We start from the raw sequence: 18,362 nt of genomic DNA, 5'->3' as shown, positions 1-18,362 counted from the left end.
GTGAGGGGGGGGAATACATAAATAAGGGTAATGACATGAGCATGAATGACATGATTAAACAGCGCTTATTGACTGTTAGCTCTGATCACTGGGCGTTAAGAGCATCATTATACGGTAGTTATTGACACATCAGAGCCGCCGCGGTGGCTCAGTGGCTATGGTGCTCGGCTGCTGGCCCGAAAGACGCGGGTTCGATCCGGTCGCGGCGGCTGAATTTCTTTGGAGGAGAAATTCGAGGCCCGTGTACTGTGCGATGTCAGTGCACGTTAAAGAACCCCAGGTGGTCGAAATTTCCGGAGCCCTCCACTACGGCGTCTCTCATAGCCTTAGTCGCTTTGGGACGTTAAACCCCATAAACCAAACCAAACCAAGACACATCAGTAATTAGAGAAAATGGCCGTTACTTCGGTCCTAAATGAAGCTGGATCACAGATGTTCACAATGTGTTCTGGAAGACCATTCCAGTGGATAATAGCCTGTGGCTAAGCAGATGTATTAAATGCAACGGTTCTGCCTGAAAGGCGTTGAAATCTTAGATGGATTTTGTGAGAAATACTTTGAATGCATTATTGTGCTATTTATTTTGAGGAAGAAAAAGTGATAGTGTGTAATTGCTTTAACCACCTTACCATTTTAGATGAGTGTAACTTGCCCATTCCCAGCCATCCTTGAAACATTGTTAATTGCAGCTTGTGCGGTTTAAAAGTTTGCCTATTGAACGGTTTTGATTATGCAGGCTCATCAGAGACTGTGATTGCTCTTCACTCATCAGAAGGTGGTAGTACAAACTTAGCTAATTGAAGGCTGGTCACAGTAATGTATGCAGTGCTCTGGGCCATTGATGAGGAAAAAGATTTTCTTTTTCCTAACGATTCTGATGACAACAGTTTTGTTTATCTCTAAAAAGCACACCACCGTGTGTATGTACTGTCAGGAGCAAAAGTGGTACAGTAAAACCTCGTTATTTGACAGCAGAAATTTGGGAAATTTGGATAATTTGGACTGCCGCCGGAGTCCCGCCAAATACCCATGTAAGACTATTGTGTCAGAAGCTCGTTTATTTGGACGTCCAGGTGCTGGCATCGGTTGGCTCGGACGGGCTTCCTGAAGTGGCGTCATATCGACATTCATCGTCAGGCCTGACCTGCATATTACATTTGTTTCCCACGCCCCTCTGACATGGGTGCGATGGCAGCTGCATTGATGATCAGCAGGCAACCGTTGATAGGCAGAGTCCAGCTACATAGTTTTGTTTTTGGAGCTTCTTCAGCTTCTTCGCCAGACAGCGGCGACGGCGGCTATCAGCTAGCCGAGCCTGTCTAGACCGCATGCGATCTAGAAAAATGACTGTCTTGTTGCTGATGTTTTTTGATGGAGTCTTGCCTCTCCTGCACCGATGCGCTCTTCCATCGTTTCTGTGATATTTCCGTTCTGCAGCGCACCGAAACTCCGTGCTCATTGCAAGCTGCCTACTTTTTGTGCAGTGAAGCCTCCGTATGTGTGATGCCATATGTGAAGGAGCTCCTGAGCTACCGCATCACACACTGAGAGAAGCCACAGACCCTTATCATTATGGAGCTGTTCTAGCTGCTTCTGACACTCCAAATAGCATGCATGATTTAAAGCATTTCACTTAACCCCGAAAAAATTGGTGTTGTCAAGCGGCTTTAATTTTAAAATGAGATGATGGTTGCCTTAATGACGATTGGAGGGGGGCGGGGCATTCAATAATTTGACATTCGGATAATTTGGAGGCTTGAACCATCCCCCTTGACGTCTGAATTAACGAGTTTTTGCTGTATATAAAACTAGCGCTTGGCTTAGACTTGATTGCTGTGCCACTTTCCTGCAGCCATCCAGCAGCGCATACTGTCTAGACAGATGTAGTGGTGACCATTTTCATCCAGAGGCATGTCATTTCGTTCTAATGACAGGAGCTCTTTCTGTCTTCCTGTGTTCGTTCCCTTGTGCCATTCAGATTTATTATGAACCAGCTAGCCGAACAGCAAGTACTTCTGAAACTCATTCTGTTCTTTTCAATGAGTGGCGCTTCAGCGTGGCATAAATGCTGAGAGGTGCCACAAGAGCAATAAGCCGTGCAACTGCATTATATGCCACTTTTTTTCCTGGCAGTATTGTAGTGAAGCACAAACGCTGTTCTTGTGTAATGCTGCTTGGATTCTTATGTGACTGTGAATATGCTTTTGTTCATTTCACAAAAGAATGCTAGTATCGTCCGCTGCATTGGAAAGTAATTCTTTTGGACTCTGATTTTTTTTTTTTCTTTACTCTGCTTTGCTTTCCTCTAGTACCAGCCTGAAGGAGAGGACATTTAAAACGTATGACTTCTACAAGGAATTCGAAAATGTACTCACACCTGCTGGCCTAGCATTCTTTCAGTGCACCTGGGAGGACAGCCTGGTGGACTTCTTTCACAAAACCTTGAGTAAGGATGTTGTAGTAGTGCGCAAGTATGTGATTCACCTTGTGAAAGTAGTGCACACAGTTGCATAAGGTGCTCACGACAGTGAGCACGACAGTGCTTCCACGACAGTGCTTTCTCAACAAACACTCGCTGTTGTACCAAGTGGAAAATGTAGTTGCATGTGAAATAGATCTTGGTCCAATGTTTTCGGGCTTTAAAAACAGTCTTATTCGTGCTGTGAAGGCTGCTAAATTTACCTTAAACAAAAAAAATCACTGCAAGGAGCAGCACAAACTAAGAAAAAAGCTGCGAGTTCGATGTTTCACTATTGTATAAAAAGCGCCTTAAAGGGATAAATAATGAAGGGCAACTTCAAAAGTCATGGCTGCCCTGTTCACTTTACCAGAACTCACTTGCACATAAACATTTTCATTTTCATCGTTTTTCGTGTGTGCACGATTTTCTGCACGTTTTTTAGTGCCTGTGGGCTTCATTTTCTGGATCTAGGCTTCTGTTATAGTCAGCATGTTGGTACACCTTAATGGTGTTCTGCTGTACTTGCGATTATAGAAATTGCTGTAAGGTTTGTTTGTTTGTCATGCCTGTACAAGCACACTTACAAAAACATTAAACACCGAGACTGAAAAATGCTGCAGTGTTGCTCTTTTAAGAAATAGTATAGTGTTTCCAAACAACTCATGATAGGTAATTGTGGCTTTGTTTAGAGAATGTCCCCATTAAAATGGCATTTAGGGAATGACAGCACTTTACTAGGTAAGTGGTAATGTGAATGCCATGTTTGAAGACATTGCGAGGTAGTTGCAATGCTTCTATGCACTTTTTTGTTTTAAACATAGGTGGTGAGGAGCTGTTTGACAACATTCTTACTTTTGCTGTTTAGAGGCATTTTGCTGTAAAAAATAAAAACACTGCAGGGAAATACCTATTTTTGAAAAGGATGAGTTTGTTTCTCATACATAAGTTACCTGTTATGTTACGCCAATATGCTTTCTTTGAGCACCTAAAAATTTGACCTTCAGTAAGGAAAAAGTGCAGTGACCATATAATTTGCCTATGGTTCTCCAGAGCACTTGCATTAATGATATTGGTCCAACACTTTGTTTTTCTTTCCAAGTGCTTTGTTAAACACTCCTGGCATGCAGTCTTATCACACTGTTTGTCATATGAGATGCAACAAGATTTCTCTGGAATGATTGCCACTAGCGTGCAACAGTTTCTATGATATTCAAGGTTTTTCTCGGAGCTTTGGGTACCTTATCTCAAAAGTTTGTCACCTTCAAACTGAACACAACTGGGCGCGATGTCCATTCTTAAAGGGACTATGAAACAAATTTATTGAGATTACGTAAAGATAGGCAATCCATCACTCGTCACTCCAGCGCAAGAATTTTTGAGCTAGCATCAATAACAACGAAGTTATAGGCGATTAAAAATCACGCTCCTCCTCTCCCCCCTCAAGTCGTACGCGCGGGGTACCATAAAAAAATAAAGAAAACAGCTCCGGGACTGGGCTCCGCCCATGAACACGTCATTCGCTGACGTTCGGTTTACGACTTCCGGTTGTCCCACTCCCGAGGAGCAGCGTGTGTCGGCAGCGTCTCTCCGGTCTCTGCGCTTTCTTGGCTCCCGAACTCGCGACAGAAAGAGGCGGCAGAGGTAAATTAAAACCATATGCGCGAAGGCAATGCCCTCGCTCGCGCTTGCCCGAGGGGGTCGCGCGGCCGCTCGAGCAGACGATGTTCACCGCTACCGGAAGTGTGCCCGTGACGTCGAAGCTGCCGCGGCTCTAGCGAATGACAGCGTGTGGTGGCCTGCCGACGTCATGGGACTAGTGACGTCTGTTTTCCCGATTTTGGTTTCAGAATTGCTCCCTACGAAGACACCAAGCGGCCCGCGAATTTTAAAAAACACGATTTTTAAAAATTCATAATAAATTGCCGGCTCAGTTCCGAAGATTCATACTTGGTGTCAATGCTTCTGAGCATCACTTCTAACATTTGCAAGCGGCTTTTAATTCTTTTCATGGTCCCTTTAACCCCATAGCCGCCACAGTGGCTCAGTGGTTGCGGCGCTCGGCTGCTGACCTGAAAGACGTGGGTTTGACCCCAGCCGCAGTGGTTGAATTTCGATGTAGGCGAAATTCTAGAGGCCCGTGTACTGTGCAATTTCAATGCACATTGAAGAACGTCAAGTGGTCGAAATTTCCGGAGCCCTTCACTACGGTGTCCCTCAGAGCCTGAGTCGCTTTGGGACGCTTAAACCCCCATAAACAAACCATCTTAACCCTATGTTCATCTTACGCACCTGCTGCCTTGACTGCTGCCAGGTTGTGTCCTGTTTGTGGGCCCAAGTATGCCAAATCAGTTTCCTTTGAAAGCCTTCTGCTGTCTTTCTGGCAGTTGATTGACAACCTTTATTATGTGGATGGCTCGAGGCCACAGAGGGTTATGGGTGGGGTGTTAATAGAGGCCAGCTATGGCTGCCTCGCATATGAAGTGCCGCAATGTGCCGAGCTGAATCCAGTCTTCATACGTCAGTATCCAGGTCAGACAATGCTGCTGATGGCTATTCTCCAGGCGTGGGCAGTTTCGCACAAGGTGATGTATCGGCAAGGTCTCCTCACGCCTGCAGGCTGCCCGATTGTCATCCCTACCCGTGACAGAATTGTCTAGCAACTGCTTCACTCCTACTGTGTGTGCTAACTTGAATGAGTGAACGTGTATTGTTTGCATATTGAGCTTGTATGGGAATTACATGTTGTAAAATTATTACTTTCCAGAAATGCGGGTCCCCACTTTTGAGTATGTCCACCCTCCGGAATATGTCCCAAAGCAAGTTCTGTACCCTCACAGGAAGCCTTTTAACACGTAAGCTGTTCACAAAGTTTCTTCTTCACCTTGAGAGTAATGCTGAAATCTTTGCTTTTTGATAAACTATTGGAAAGTGTGTCTTAAAGGGCAACTGCATAGGTTTCAGAAATTGACGAGCTTAAAAGGGTCGAATGTGTGAAACTTGCAGGTAAAGCATGCGAAGTATTTTTGGGCTAGCATTTGAAATGATGATGTAATCGGTCATTAAAATCGCAATGGCTTTCAAGCTACTATTAATAGAAATATCCATGCGAACTAGCCGTATCCAGAAAAATACAAGCAAAAGAAACCAAACGCTGAAGCTTCACACGAAGATGATGCCATTTATGAGGCGATGTCAGTGGTGACAGTTCCCGGCGGTTCCTGCATGTGGCCAGACAGAAGCTATAAGGTGCTAAACTGAGCCGGTTTAAGAGTTTCATTCTGTGCAGTCCCTCTGAAGCATACTGCATCGTATATATTGCATACCATCCCACAGGTCAACTTCTACGGTCATAAACCAAAGAATGCAGTGAGAATTGTTTTGGTAGCCTCACTCCCATGGCACATACTTATTGGGATGAGAGCATCTTTTGTAAGACCCTCTTTAAATGGCGGAAGGTTGGTTTGTGAATCGGACTAACATTTTTCACGCTACCTTGAGCTGCGCTTACCAAAGACCGTTTTATCACATTAAAGAAAGGAGTGTTTGTTATTTATGCAGCCTGCACATCCACTTTAGACAGCCAGGATGGACGGTGTGTAATGAAATAGAAGTGTTCTTATGCTTCTGTTTGGTGTGTGATGTGCAGGTACCTTGACATGTACCGGGACCCAAGAGACATCCGTGAAGAAGTTTACCTTAAGCGCCTCAAATCTCTCAATCCTTTGGAAGATGAGCCACCCATGCCAAAGTACCCAAATATTTACAAGATTCCAGAAGGCACACCAAGCTGGCTGGTGGATGAGATGAGGAAGGAACGCTTTCGCATTGGTAAGTGCCCGACAGGTCCTTGCAAGAGGTCTGCATGTACAGATGCATCATTCAAAGGGGGACGCGGCTTTAAAATCGTAAAAATCTTGAATCAAATTTTAGAAAACATCAGATTTGATAACTGTAAGGTCATTCTAATTATATCTTGAAATTTCCACCGAAAACAGCCCGGAAGTGACTTTCAGTGGTGCTCCAGCTGTACCATTTACGGCATTCTGATACATTTAGGTACTTCCAAAAGCGGCAAATTGATCAATATTGCGCCTTAGCTGCGCCAAAAAGACGACACAATCACGAGAGAACCACTATTTTTAGAACGATTCAGGCTTTCAGTTGGCAACCAACTGAAACATTTCCGCGCTGGTGGGCTGCCTTGTGGTAGACTTCAGCAGCCAGTTTATATGAAGGAAGCATGGAGGAAGGAAAGAACTCAGGAGAGGCAGTTACGTCACATTTTTTGAAGTCGCCTCTCCCCTGCTCCCTTCTTGTCCGCCGTCTCAGCGCGCGTGTGCGTGCGCACAGGCATTGCAGCAGACGACAACGCTGCGCCTAGTGTTACTATTGGCTGCGCCTAGCATTACTATTGGCTACTCTGTCGGCCAAAGACTCCCTGTAGTTCTTGCAAAAGCACGTGACTTCTGGCATACTTTTTGGCGTGCAGCTTGGATAGCGAGTGTTTTCCTTCCTCCATGTTCGCGTATCATGTTGGTCGTATCAAACGGTTGCATCATGTCGATCAACCCTGAAGAGGGCTGAAGAAGCTAGGTTCTGGACTGAAGCTAGGAGCAGGTCCTGCAAGGTTAAACTTTGTTGGAACAAGGGAATTTCGGCCTTGCTGATTCACTTCGCGAGCTTGATGAATTTGCAAAAAATTCCACAAAGCGTTGAGATACAGTTCAACCTGGATGTAACGAACCTCCATATATAGCGAATTTCTCGATATCACGAAGTTTGTGAATTCCCCAGCGCTGCCTCCATTGAAGCGCATGTATTTCAGACCTTCTTCGTATAGCGAAGGTGCTGCGGCGGTTGACCTTGATGTGACTAACTGGCTACGCCATCTATCTGTTAGTGCTGAGTTACTCAAAATTTGGCAGAACCACATGAAAATTTCGTGACGATAAAGCACGAACTGACATGAGAGGAACGCCAATTGCAACGAGCGGCTGAAGTCGACGCAATGCGCCATGCTCCAGTGCCGTCGGTGCATCTCTGGCGCTTTCTCTTTTGGAACGTCATACCACGTGGTGTTACAACAGCTGATGCTCGAAAGCAGCGAAAAACAATAGGGCATAGCAAAAAAAGAAACAACAAGGGCAGTGCACGGCCATCGCTGTCGCGTGGTTGCTCGCGTGATTCCGGCACCGATAGCTCTGGCATGTTGGGAGCGGGGATGGCGGAGAGCGCCGGCGACGCATGGTGAGGAGTCCGTTTCCTGGGTCAGCAGCGAGAGGGAGACCAAGTGAGGGAACATGCAAGAAGAGCCATGTAGCATATCTCCGCAGTCGCTCTACGGTGGCGGCGCGGCCATGCGCGTTCCCCTCTAGCTCGGCCACGGTGCCCCCGCCTTGCGCGAGCCGCGGTGGAGGTGGTGGCTATCAGCACAATCGCGAAACGTCTCTCCACATTTATGACTTTCAAATAAGGCAGTTCTCTGTAAATGTTTTTTCGAGGTGATTGCACTTACATTTATTTTGTATTTTGGTTTCCATTCTGCAGTGTCCTTTCGACTCATTTTGCGAAAACTCCATCTAACGAAAAACAAGATGTAACGAAAAATCTCACTTTTTAAAATTTCGTAATGACCAGGTTTAACTGTAGAGCCAATATGAAAAAAAAGAATGGTCCTAGTGAATGTGTTCTTCGGACTTTTATCAAGCACGCTTGGCTGAACTTGCATGCAAGACAGTGTCAGCATTAATAAAATGTTTTTTCACTGTTTTTTGGGAACACCTTCCTTTTTTTTTTCTTTCTAACTACACAAGGCTGCACCTTATCTCGTTAGGAACAAACACTTCTTTGTGACTCCTTTATTCGTTTGTGCTGCTCCCGGGTTGTTCCAGTACTATCGTTCGGATACTCCAAAATGAATATTTTTCTGCTCCGAAAATTGCTCCAGAACTTGAAATGGCTGGACCACCACTGGACTTTAAAAATGTTTTTTGTGACAGTAGGTAGCATAAAACTGGCTGAGATCTCCGTGAAAGTGCCAGTTTGCTCAAATGTATTATTTTTTACTGGGCTGCCCTGTTTGGAGAAAGCATAGCATGGCAATGGCTTAATGGATTTTCATGCGGTTATTTGCATTGTGTTCCTTGATAAATTCTTCATGCAGTGACACTCCTATATTTCTGATTACTTTCTCATTTTTTCACTCTGTCACTAATTTGACATGATGGTATTGAGTGCATTACGCAAGCATCGATATTATGTTCTCTGTAGAAAAAAAAAACTTAGGTTGATAAAAATTTTGGAGAATGTTACTGCTTGAACCCATTGCTTTGGCTAAAATTTACGAGCGACTTCAGGCTCCTATTATGTTTTGTTGTCAAGCCAAACTTTCTCCAAGTTTGGTATAGCAATGAAGCACTTAAAAATTTGTCATAACTACTGATGACATAAGTGAATTAGTATTTATTCAATTAGTACACTTCCCAATAAGTGTGCCATATTTTATTGTTCTACGCCAAAAAAATAAAAACTTTCACTTTCAAAACCTGTGTTCCCCTTAACCACTGCTGACCCTTGATTCAGTGTATCGAAGTGCACTGTAGCACAGTTATAGATAGGGGTTGGACTTTGCGGTTTAAACCAAAAAATATATATATATAGAAAAGGATGCTGAATTCACCTGTACTTCGGTTTTAGTCGAAAAAGGTCAGTATACTTGGCTGGCAAAGCATATCTAGCTGGCTGCTGATTGTGAGTGACACTCGCTTAAAGTTGAAAATTAACTAAGGAGGGAAGCCAGGGACATGATGCAACGGTGGTATTGTAGGATAAGAAGCGCAGTTGCGCAATTTGAGGTATTGCTCTGCTAGCTTTCATGCCTCTGCAGACTGGGCAGCATCATCTCTTCGCCGTCTTCTAGATAAGCACTGTTTCTTCACTATCACTTGCTTCGAGCAGTCAGTTGGTTAATTAGGTTAACCAAATGCATTTAGGACATTGACACGAAAAAGTATGTTTTAGCTATCACGACGATTGAGTGGCAGTTCCATCAGTGCCATCAACACACAGACCACATGATGCCCTGCCCTCGCGCTCTGCGCAGCATAACAACCCAGTGATAAGATGTCAACCTAGTTCTTAGAAGTAAACTTCCACTTCCGTTTTTGTCTGCTGGCTAGCTCATGTAACTTAAGTTACTCTTTTAGCGAGTGTAGCAATTTTTTCTAAAAGCACAGCTCCAAGTACTACCATTTGCACGTTAATTACTGGTAATTGTTAAGGGTAGCCATACACCGAGACAGACATTTAAGTGCCTTTTGACCACACAGGGCTGCTATGTCATGTCACCAGAAAAAGTGTTTTTTCATTCATCAAAACAAAAAACGAAAGTAGCGTTCTGAAATAACAACTGAAAGAAGTCCGCCGAATTTTTAAAAAATAAAAACCGAATAGTCCAACCCCTAGTTATAGATAAGGCCTCTAGTTCCCCGCAGTTCTGCGGAAACAAGCATTTTCAGTGGAATTGTGTGTTAGCAGCCGCATTCTTTCTTTTTATGTTGTTGTTGTGGAGAGCAGTAGAAGTGGTCAAAAGATGGGAATGAGATTAATTTCATCATCTGAATGCTCTTGAAAACTGGAATCTGGTAACAAGAGAAGTTCTGCTAATACTTTGACATGCTTACTGTCCAATTTGATCGAGTGAGCTAGCACTTCAAGCGTGGCAGTTCTAGTGACATGTTCACTCTGTGCCATGAAAACAGTCACAACACTGGTGGTTTTCAAAAGGAATAATAATTGTAGTGGCGAAGATGTTTCTAGTTTCGAATAACACTTGCCATTCATTTTTGGGACTTCCTGTTGTTGCGGTATCAAGCTGTCCAGGAATGAAAGTGAGTGGAAGGCAGAGGCCAAACACTGTTAGGGCTGTGTCCCGCTTGCAGGTATGACCACATGTGCAGGATTGTGCACCGTGGCATTATGAGACATTATTAATTTTCTGAGGGCATTGTGTAAAAGAAGCTGTTAGGGCAAATGTTGAATTGCAACAGCTACATAACATAAAGTTTTAATGAAGGCATTTTTGCAGTGTGCAAGGCAAGTTTCAAATATTTGTTATATGCATTGTTTCGCATATAATACTTGATTTTTAATAATAAATTCGCGGAATTTTAAATTTTCCACCGCAGGAAATTAGGGGCCTTAATTGTCAATGATTTTTTTTTTTTTTGCATATCTATGGACATTCTACAAAGTTGCCGACCACCACTTCTTCAATCTCATCTTAACTGTTTAATGGCCAAATTATGAAGGAAACAAAAAAAAATCATTACCTTCACACTGTGCTGGCTAATGTACCCACATTCAAAAGCCAATTTCAAAACTTTGTTAGCACAGCTAAAATTTGAGACATCGATGTGTTGCCAGTTAGCAACGATTAGCATTGTTTGTTCCATTTTGTGCTAGTTTGAGTTGCATGAAACGCCGAATCAAAGGCCTCGAACCAACTCGAAGAGTCAAATGTAGTAAACAGTTTTTTATCCGACAAACTTCTTATTGTTCCCACAACAAATATCAGAAAATGAGAGACGAGGAATTGTTGGACACTGCCCGAAAGTCGCTCGTTCATGCCCCCGTTTCTTCACATAGCGGTGCCAGATATTTTGTCTGGAAAGCGCTGGCTACTGAGCACACGTTGACGTCGAATTTTGTGTGCAAGCTGCATGAATGAGTACATGGTGTGCAAACAGTATGTCACAGATCTGTGACACTAGGCATTAGAGGGTAAATTAAAGGGCAATAGCATTCATTGAATTAGGTGAACACCAAGAAATGTTGCAAAAATCAGCTGCGCAATGCCGAGCATATAAAATGTGATGCAGAGGTGTTTTCAGGTAGCGACTTCCGATTCGTCTGCATTGTAAGCAACCCCCAAACTTCGTTGTTGAAAATCGGTGCATTTTGAGCACGAGTGTCCCCAGACATTGCCCCATGTATCCTCTAATACTACCCAAATGTCCCAGAACCTTCAGCGAGCTTTTGTAGCAGTCTGCCCTATGTCACTGTTGCGTTTACAGTTAAATGTGGATGTAACCAACTTCCATGCAGTGAATTACTCATTATTAATAAGTTTCTCAATTCCATGATGCTGCTCCCATTGAAGTGAGTGTATTTGTGAACTCCATTTAACGAAGATGTCCCATCAGTTCACCTTGATATAAAGAACACACTATGCCAACTATTTAATATTTAGTGCTGAGTTACTTAAAATTTGACGGCACCGTGGTAAAGTTTTCTATCGATATAACATAAATTGTGACCACAGGTATGTCCAGATCGCAGTGAGAGAACACAGTTGACACAATGCACCACTCTCCAGCACCATCCGCCCCTCACCGCAATAAATGCAGCAGTGTCCACAGCAGCTTCGGGGGCTTGCGCTTTTGTAGCATTCCACCAAGCGTCTCTGCAACAGTTCGTGTTCAGAATTGGCGCTGAACAACCGGACGTAGCAAAGAGGATATGGGATAAGCCATGTGTGCCCACTGGTGCCACACAGTTCACAATTATTCCAAAGCCGCCGCGGTGGCTCAGTGGTTATGGTGCTCAGCTGCTGACCCGAAAGACACGGGTTCGATCCCAGCCATGGCAGTCGATTTTCGATGGAGGCGAAATTCTAGAGGCCCGCGTTCTGTGCGATGTCAGTGCACATTAAAGAACCCCAGGTGGCCGAAATTTCTGGAGCTCTTCACTACGGTGTCCCTCATTGCCCGAGTCACTTTAGGACATTAAGCCCTAATAAACAAAACGTATCAAGTTATTCCAGCGCCAGCAGCTGATGCGCACCAGTAGCGAGGATGGCAGATAGCATGGCAATGCGAGGACAGTCCCGGGACAGGCCGGGCAGGCTGAGAAAGGGACACACGAGGGAGAGGCAGGTGCCTCCAAAACACGTAGCGCCATTGTACAAGCCATGGCGGAAATGGTGACGGCTGCTGCCACAGTCCCCTTTCTAAGCACGATTGTGAAAGGTTTCTTGATTTTTATGACTTCAAGTGATGGGAGGTTAACATTTGCTAAGTGATTTAGCCTGCATTTATTTTGGTTTTGTTTCTGTATTATCCTTTCGAGTCTTCATGTAAAAACTGCATATAATGAAAAATTACATATTTTTGTCAATTTTGCTGTATCGAGGTTTATGGGTAACAGTTGCGTGTGGTTGTAACAAGTTGTTTTGAGCTTGGAAGCTGTTAGGCTTCGTTGTATGTGTATTGTTTTTTAAAGCACTGAAGCCCTAAAGAGAAGCCAAGGGCTGGAATTTGTCTTTATTTGTTCCTTCGTTGTAAAACTGTTTTTTCAGTTTTTTTTTCTCTGTAGACTTTTCTGTGGTGGGCAGGAATGTACACACACTGCCTTGGAAAGAGATCATGCAATTGAGTGTGTTCCCCGTGCAGGAAAGTACCAGGACCTGAGGCCTTTCACCATTTACCCAGAGGAGGAGTACGAGGACCCCAAAGTAAAAGCATGGAGGGAGCAGAAAGAGTTTGAGCGCAAGTGGGCCGAGCAAAAAGCTGCCAAATCACCATCATCATGATTGCGTCTTTATGTGTGTAGTTGTTTTCATTTTAATTCATGCATAGCTGTTTAAATGAAAATTGCTATGATGTGAGCACTGAGAAATAAAGAACTTGACAAGGAATTACAAGAGTTGCTTTGCCACCATGTCTGTCTTCCTAACATGTACTAGTAGCAGCCATTAAGTTTTGCCTATACTATTAATAGCCATCCCCTGTCTACCGTGGACAGCTACAAGTACTTGGGATTAACGATTAGCTCTGACCTACGGTGGAACAATATTAAAAATAAAGCTATGAAAAAACTTGGCTTTTTAAGAAGATCTCTCCGGTACTCCATGCAGGAAATTAGGTTACTAGCTTACAAAACTTTTATCCGACCTGTTTTAGAATACGCCTCTGTTGTGTGGGACCCTTATACTAAAGAAAACATTAAAACACTCAAAAATATTCAAAGAAAGTCAGTGCGATTTATTTATAATTCATACAGCTGGCAGACGTCCCCTACCATGCTACTTGAGAAAGCAAATTTGGAGTCTTTGCAGCTCAGGAGATACCGCGAGAGGCTTAAATATATGTTCATGATTGTTCACAACAAATTAGGAATTAACAGCAGCAAGTACATTGAGCTCGTCCCGGGTCGTTTGACACGATCCTACCATTCTTTAAAAGTGAAGGAATACTCATGCCACACTGAAACATACAAGAATTCTTTCTTCCCCCGTACTGTGCGGGAATGGAATGTCCTCAAAGCGAATATTGTAGAGGCTTCTACTGTGGAGTCGTTTACGGCGTCGCTTAGGAATTTGTAACAATTTTGCAGCATTCAATATTTCCTTTTTTTTTTTTCCCCCAGTGCCCATTTTGACGTGAGATGTCGTCTAACATTGTATAATGTTTTCTTTTCGTCGTTCATTTTTTCGGTATTGTGTGCTGAGTTGCGTGTGCCTCAAGGACGTTTTCTTTTTGTCAAAGTGTATTTTACACCCACTCCTGCTTAAGGCTTTGCAATAAAGCCAGCAGTCTTCTGTAAATAAATAATAAATAATAATACCTAAAGCATGCTGGGCACACGAGCATCAACTGAATTGCATTGCTGCATCACCTAAAGGCCTAAAACCTACTGTGGAGATTGCACCTGGCTCCTAGATTTCATGGTGATGAGGATGCTTTTACAACAGCTTCCTATTCGTTTTTCTTGTGTTCAGCACATTAAGATGCCTTGTCTGTCACCACCGCATATAGCTAATATGCTATGTTGTACAGGCTGCAGAAGTAGATGGAAATTGCTCTACTCAGTTTTTTATGCATGCGGCATGGACCCAGACGACCATATTAGAAAAAATTGCAGACATCTAGTACTTTGGACAAAATCTGCAGCATGTATGCTTGAAACATATAGGTTTTGCAGTCTAAATTTTGCACCTTTGCCATCGGGACAAATAAGAAAAAGTACAGTAAAAGTTTCATTAGAATAGGTGGATCCTGAAAAGCTCCAGGGGTTGCCCTTTAAAGCAGTGGTTCTGTGCAGTAACATGCCTTGAGTCAAGGCTGTTCAGTAAGAAGTTAGTAGTGACTGATATCACTCCAGATGACTTGTTTGCTGCAGGTTTTCCTTGCATTGCTGGCATGAAAAATGGGGCACTTCCTAAACACAAGGCCGCTAGTTTGACTCCCGTTCTCTCTCAGAAGCCGTTAGTGGTGGAGGTAATAAAAAAAATAACCTTCAAAATCTTATCATATTTCTCTCTCTTTGAGCAGGAGATGCGGAGTGGTAATGAATTTTTTTCTTTTCTGTCTAGTACAAGGGGGTACCTAGACATATGGTATGGGAGAGGAACTGGTCAACAAGCACTTAGCTACTTGTGAACATATATATTTAAGCGGTGGGTTACATTGCATGAGAGCACAGAACACAGTGGCACAGTAAAGCATTGCAAGACATGCTGTTCATATGCTAGCCTTTGTTGTTTTTCAAAATGGTGGCCCTTACTAGCACAATGCGAAAGTTCAACTCTCTTCATAGCGATAGTCGGCCGCTAGAGCATCACAGTTTGGAGGTACATATTCAAGAACTAGTGTTTCTGCTTCATTCAGGAGTTTGGAGTTCAACAGTGTCTCAAAGCTGTCGCTCATGCCAAGTGCCTTTAAGGTGCTTGCATGGAACAGGAGCAGTCTCTGCAAGAAAAAAAAAAAAAAGCATTACTGTCTATAAAAAAGGATGTGATTTCAGCACAGTGTTTAGAAGGGCTTGCCTACTTTCTCAGTGAGCCTGTTGTTCTGGTTTGGGAGTTTCTCTATTATGGCAGTGCTGTCAATTGCTCTTCCCACTGTCCACAACTGCAGGCAGATATGTCTGTAGATTGCTACATAACAGCGATAATGAAAATAAAAAGCATTACCTTAGAAAAATGATAAGGCTTTGAGCGGACTTTGTGACCCTTTGGGAAGTAAACTTCAAAATACACCCTGTCAGCAAGAGGGACAGTCTTCTCGCCTGCAGCGTGCATCTTCATTTTCATGAGCTTCACTTTCTGTGCCGTAGGAGATAAGCTTGCTTTGCTTGATATAGGTTTCTCAGCTGGCTTCTTGGATTCTGAAGGGAAGAAAAATAAGATAAAGATGTGATGTAGAGGAAAGAAGTGGCATATTACTAGCTCTTGGAAACTAGAAAGGTAGAGTTACAACCTTAATAGCAAAGTCATTCACACTTTTAGGAATGAAGAAGAAACCACAAATGTTTGTAAAGTGCACTAATTACTGAGTTTGGCCTGCTGGTGGCATCGTATATGGCTCAAAATGTCTCAAGCCTATCTCAAGCAGGTACTATGTTTGAAATCAGGCACACAGGTATGTTTGCTGCTACATTCTAGGCAGTACTACAGAGCATCTGATTTGAACACAAGACACGCAGTAATTCTAAGTAGAAAATTTTGTGGAAAAGCTACCAGTGCTTGTTAAGCAGATACAGTGCTAGAAATGCCCACAAGTGTATTGAACATGCTTTGTGGCCCAGAAAAAGTCAATATTGAGTAACTTCTCCATGCTTTGCAGTGTGAATGTGATGTAGAGAACTGCGATGAAAACATGCATTTTTACTTCTAATGAACAAAAAAAAAGCCCCCTGATCCAAAGCAAGAAATGCTAATACTTCATAGCACACAATATGCAGAACACAATATGCAAAAATTATAAGCACGGAGAGAAAATGTCGTGAAAATAAGCATATGATAAAGAAAATTCCAGATGCCAATAGTCATTGCATCTTTCCAGGTCCAGTCAATATTGCTTAGCCACTTTCAAGTCACTGCGGTTTCTGAGCTTCACATGTTCTTGTGAGACATCCTCTATGCAATCCTGAACATACATCCTGCCTAGACCACCACCTTTTTACAGGTGATGGCCTTTACATATGCAGCAACAATTTTGCATGCACTGTTTTCAACATGCATGCTCAAAAAAATAAATAAATAACCAATAACTATCAAGGAAAGAAAACCTGGGGGAGGAAAGTGCACTGGACAAATCATGGCTAGACCCAAGACAACATGAAGCTGCATGTGACAGCGACATGTCCATTCAACATCAAGTTCAATGCTGCATGCATGCCACCCTTCTCAACCAACACAAGTAGGCGTCAACGTGGTATTTGCTGTGACTAGCACTGGTATTTGGAATTGCATTTTGGTGCTGCGTTGGTGCAATTTCACCAGAAACCTTTCATTTGAAGCAACACGCAGTAGATCTAATAGAGAGGTAAAATTCGATACAATGGGCAAACTTTTCCCTGCTGCACCTAGCCAACAGTGTTGTGAAGTATTTACTTTAGTACTGAATGTTACCCTTGCTAACGAGGCATTAAAAAAAGCGTAGCCATAATGGTCAAGATGCAAATGCAATAACTGCTTCTGCTCTCATGCCAATTCAGCACAGGCTGGTGCTCTCAGCATCAAACGACACCACCATGAAGTGTTTTTTGTGACATAGTAGTTGCCTTACCTAGTATTTTCTGCACTACCTTTGTCGTAAGGGGCATGTGATCCGACTGTGATGGCAGGCATTTGCATTTATGGTCTTGAGCATGCCGGTGCCGCACACAGAAATTAGCCGCACAGAGTCCACAGGCTATTGGGGTCAGCTCTTTTTGTGAGCAGTCACTGAAACTGCAGCAGAAGAGCGTTCCAGTACGACTGCACCTGGCCTCCTTGTCTGTCAGCACATGAGTCTGGACAAGAGATATTCAGCGAGCAATGCATGACTCAACACTTCTACACAATTTATAGTCAAAGAGACTCAATTGTCTGCATACCTGGACTCGATCACACACATGCGCATCTGAGGTTCGATGGTCACTGCTGTTAAGAATGCGAGATGGTACACAAGGTGCATTAGTCGCATGCGTCATGACACGAATAGAGCTTTCGAAACAACGGGCCTGCATTATGCTTACCAGAATGTGTTCTTGCAGTGCACGCACTCAAAAGGTAAAAAATCTGAAAAAGACAGTCAAGAAAACATTAAATAAAACGAGCGCGCACGGCTACCGTGACTTGCACGTATGACCAAATTAAGTCTTTGCGCATAAGTATTCCTCATTTACTGATTTACTTTACCTTACTGATTTACTCACAAATATGTGCATTGAGCAGAAAGACGAAACATGATAAACAACGTCGCCCTTTTACGTCTGGTCCTCCAAATGAATATCGCAATTTACAACATCGACCAGTTTCACGCCTTCCACACGATCACATACGTGAAACATCGCGAATAATGGGCCAGTTTTTAGGAGCGATGAATACGATATAAATAAGCTACTTACCTAAGCGATTGCATGATTCCACGTGACAATGTTTACCCAGCTGAGGCAGCTCTGCCATGACTTGACTCATAAAACCGAGATCGATGAGGAGTACCACGATATCGTTCTACAGCCTGCCCAGATGCCTTACTTTAACCACTGCATCTGGATTAATCGGATTTCAGCTAAACACATGATTTAACATAAATTGCGAGCGATTTTATGTCGACACGTATTGATGCCAATGCAAAAAAAGAGTCAGTGAGGCCCAGTCAGCCGAGCCCCAGCTGACTGGACAGCGATGAAGCGATGCGGCGAACAGCTGGCCAGACTAGGCTAGCTAGACCACTGGTTTCGACTACTTTCGACTTCACTTAGCCCGCGTTTGAGTTTAAAAGTTGTTATTAAGAACATCTTAGACCAAATAAATTGTATCTGCGGTACATTCATTTGAAATATCTGCATATTTTATTTTAAAAGCTCTGTGAACTCTCGAACAAATGTCGTTAGTGCAGCACACAATCAATCC

General features: G+C 43.3%; 2 protein-coding genes across 4 annotated transcripts in view; one reads left to right on the top strand and one right to left on the bottom strand.

Annotated features, from left to right (window-relative positions):
• Positions 1 to 13,157, top strand: part of mRpL38 (mitochondrial ribosomal protein L38) — a 24,764-nt gene extending 11,607 nt beyond the window's left edge. For both annotated transcript variants that reach the window (XM_089579437.1, XM_089579438.1), the window contains exons 6-9: positions 2,310 to 2,446; positions 5,226 to 5,313; positions 6,108 to 6,289; positions 12,913 to 13,157. In XM_089579437.1, the coding sequence (XP_089435563.1) occupies positions 2,310 to 2,446; positions 5,226 to 5,313; positions 6,108 to 6,289; positions 12,913 to 13,052 (547 nt within the window). In that variant the 3' untranslated portion in view covers positions 13,053 to 13,157. The remainder of the gene's footprint in view (positions 1 to 2,309; positions 2,447 to 5,225; positions 5,314 to 6,107; positions 6,290 to 12,912) is intronic.
• Positions 12,764 to 18,166, bottom strand: LOC149350410 (AN1-type zinc finger protein 1-like). Of its 2 annotated transcripts, none has more exons than XM_089579440.1 (7): positions 17,855 to 18,166; positions 17,483 to 17,525; positions 17,342 to 17,384; positions 17,032 to 17,257; positions 15,435 to 15,628; positions 15,292 to 15,372; positions 12,764 to 15,210 (listed from the first exon to the last, which is right to left on the bottom strand). In XM_089579440.1, exons 1-7 carry the CDS (start codon positions 17,922 to 17,924, stop codon positions 15,043 to 15,045), a joined length of 825 nt encoding a protein of 274 aa, XP_089435566.1. In that variant the 5' UTR covers positions 17,925 to 18,166; the 3' UTR covers positions 12,764 to 15,042. The 2 variants fall into 2 exon arrangements, with proteins under 2 accessions (XP_089435566.1, XP_089435565.1); XM_089579439.1 differs by having other exon boundaries at positions 17,342 to 17,387; positions 17,855 to 18,165.
• Between the last annotated feature and the right edge of the window lie 196 nt (positions 18,167 to 18,362).

Source organism: Amblyomma mixtum, chromosome 3 (assembly GCF_055824585.1).
Source record: "Amblyomma mixtum isolate Tamu chromosome 3, ASM5582458v1, whole genome shotgun sequence".
Classification (NCBI taxonomy): Eukaryota; Metazoa; Arthropoda; class Arachnida; order Ixodida; family Ixodidae; genus Amblyomma; species Amblyomma mixtum.
This window is presented reverse-complemented; position numbering and strand designations above follow the sequence as displayed.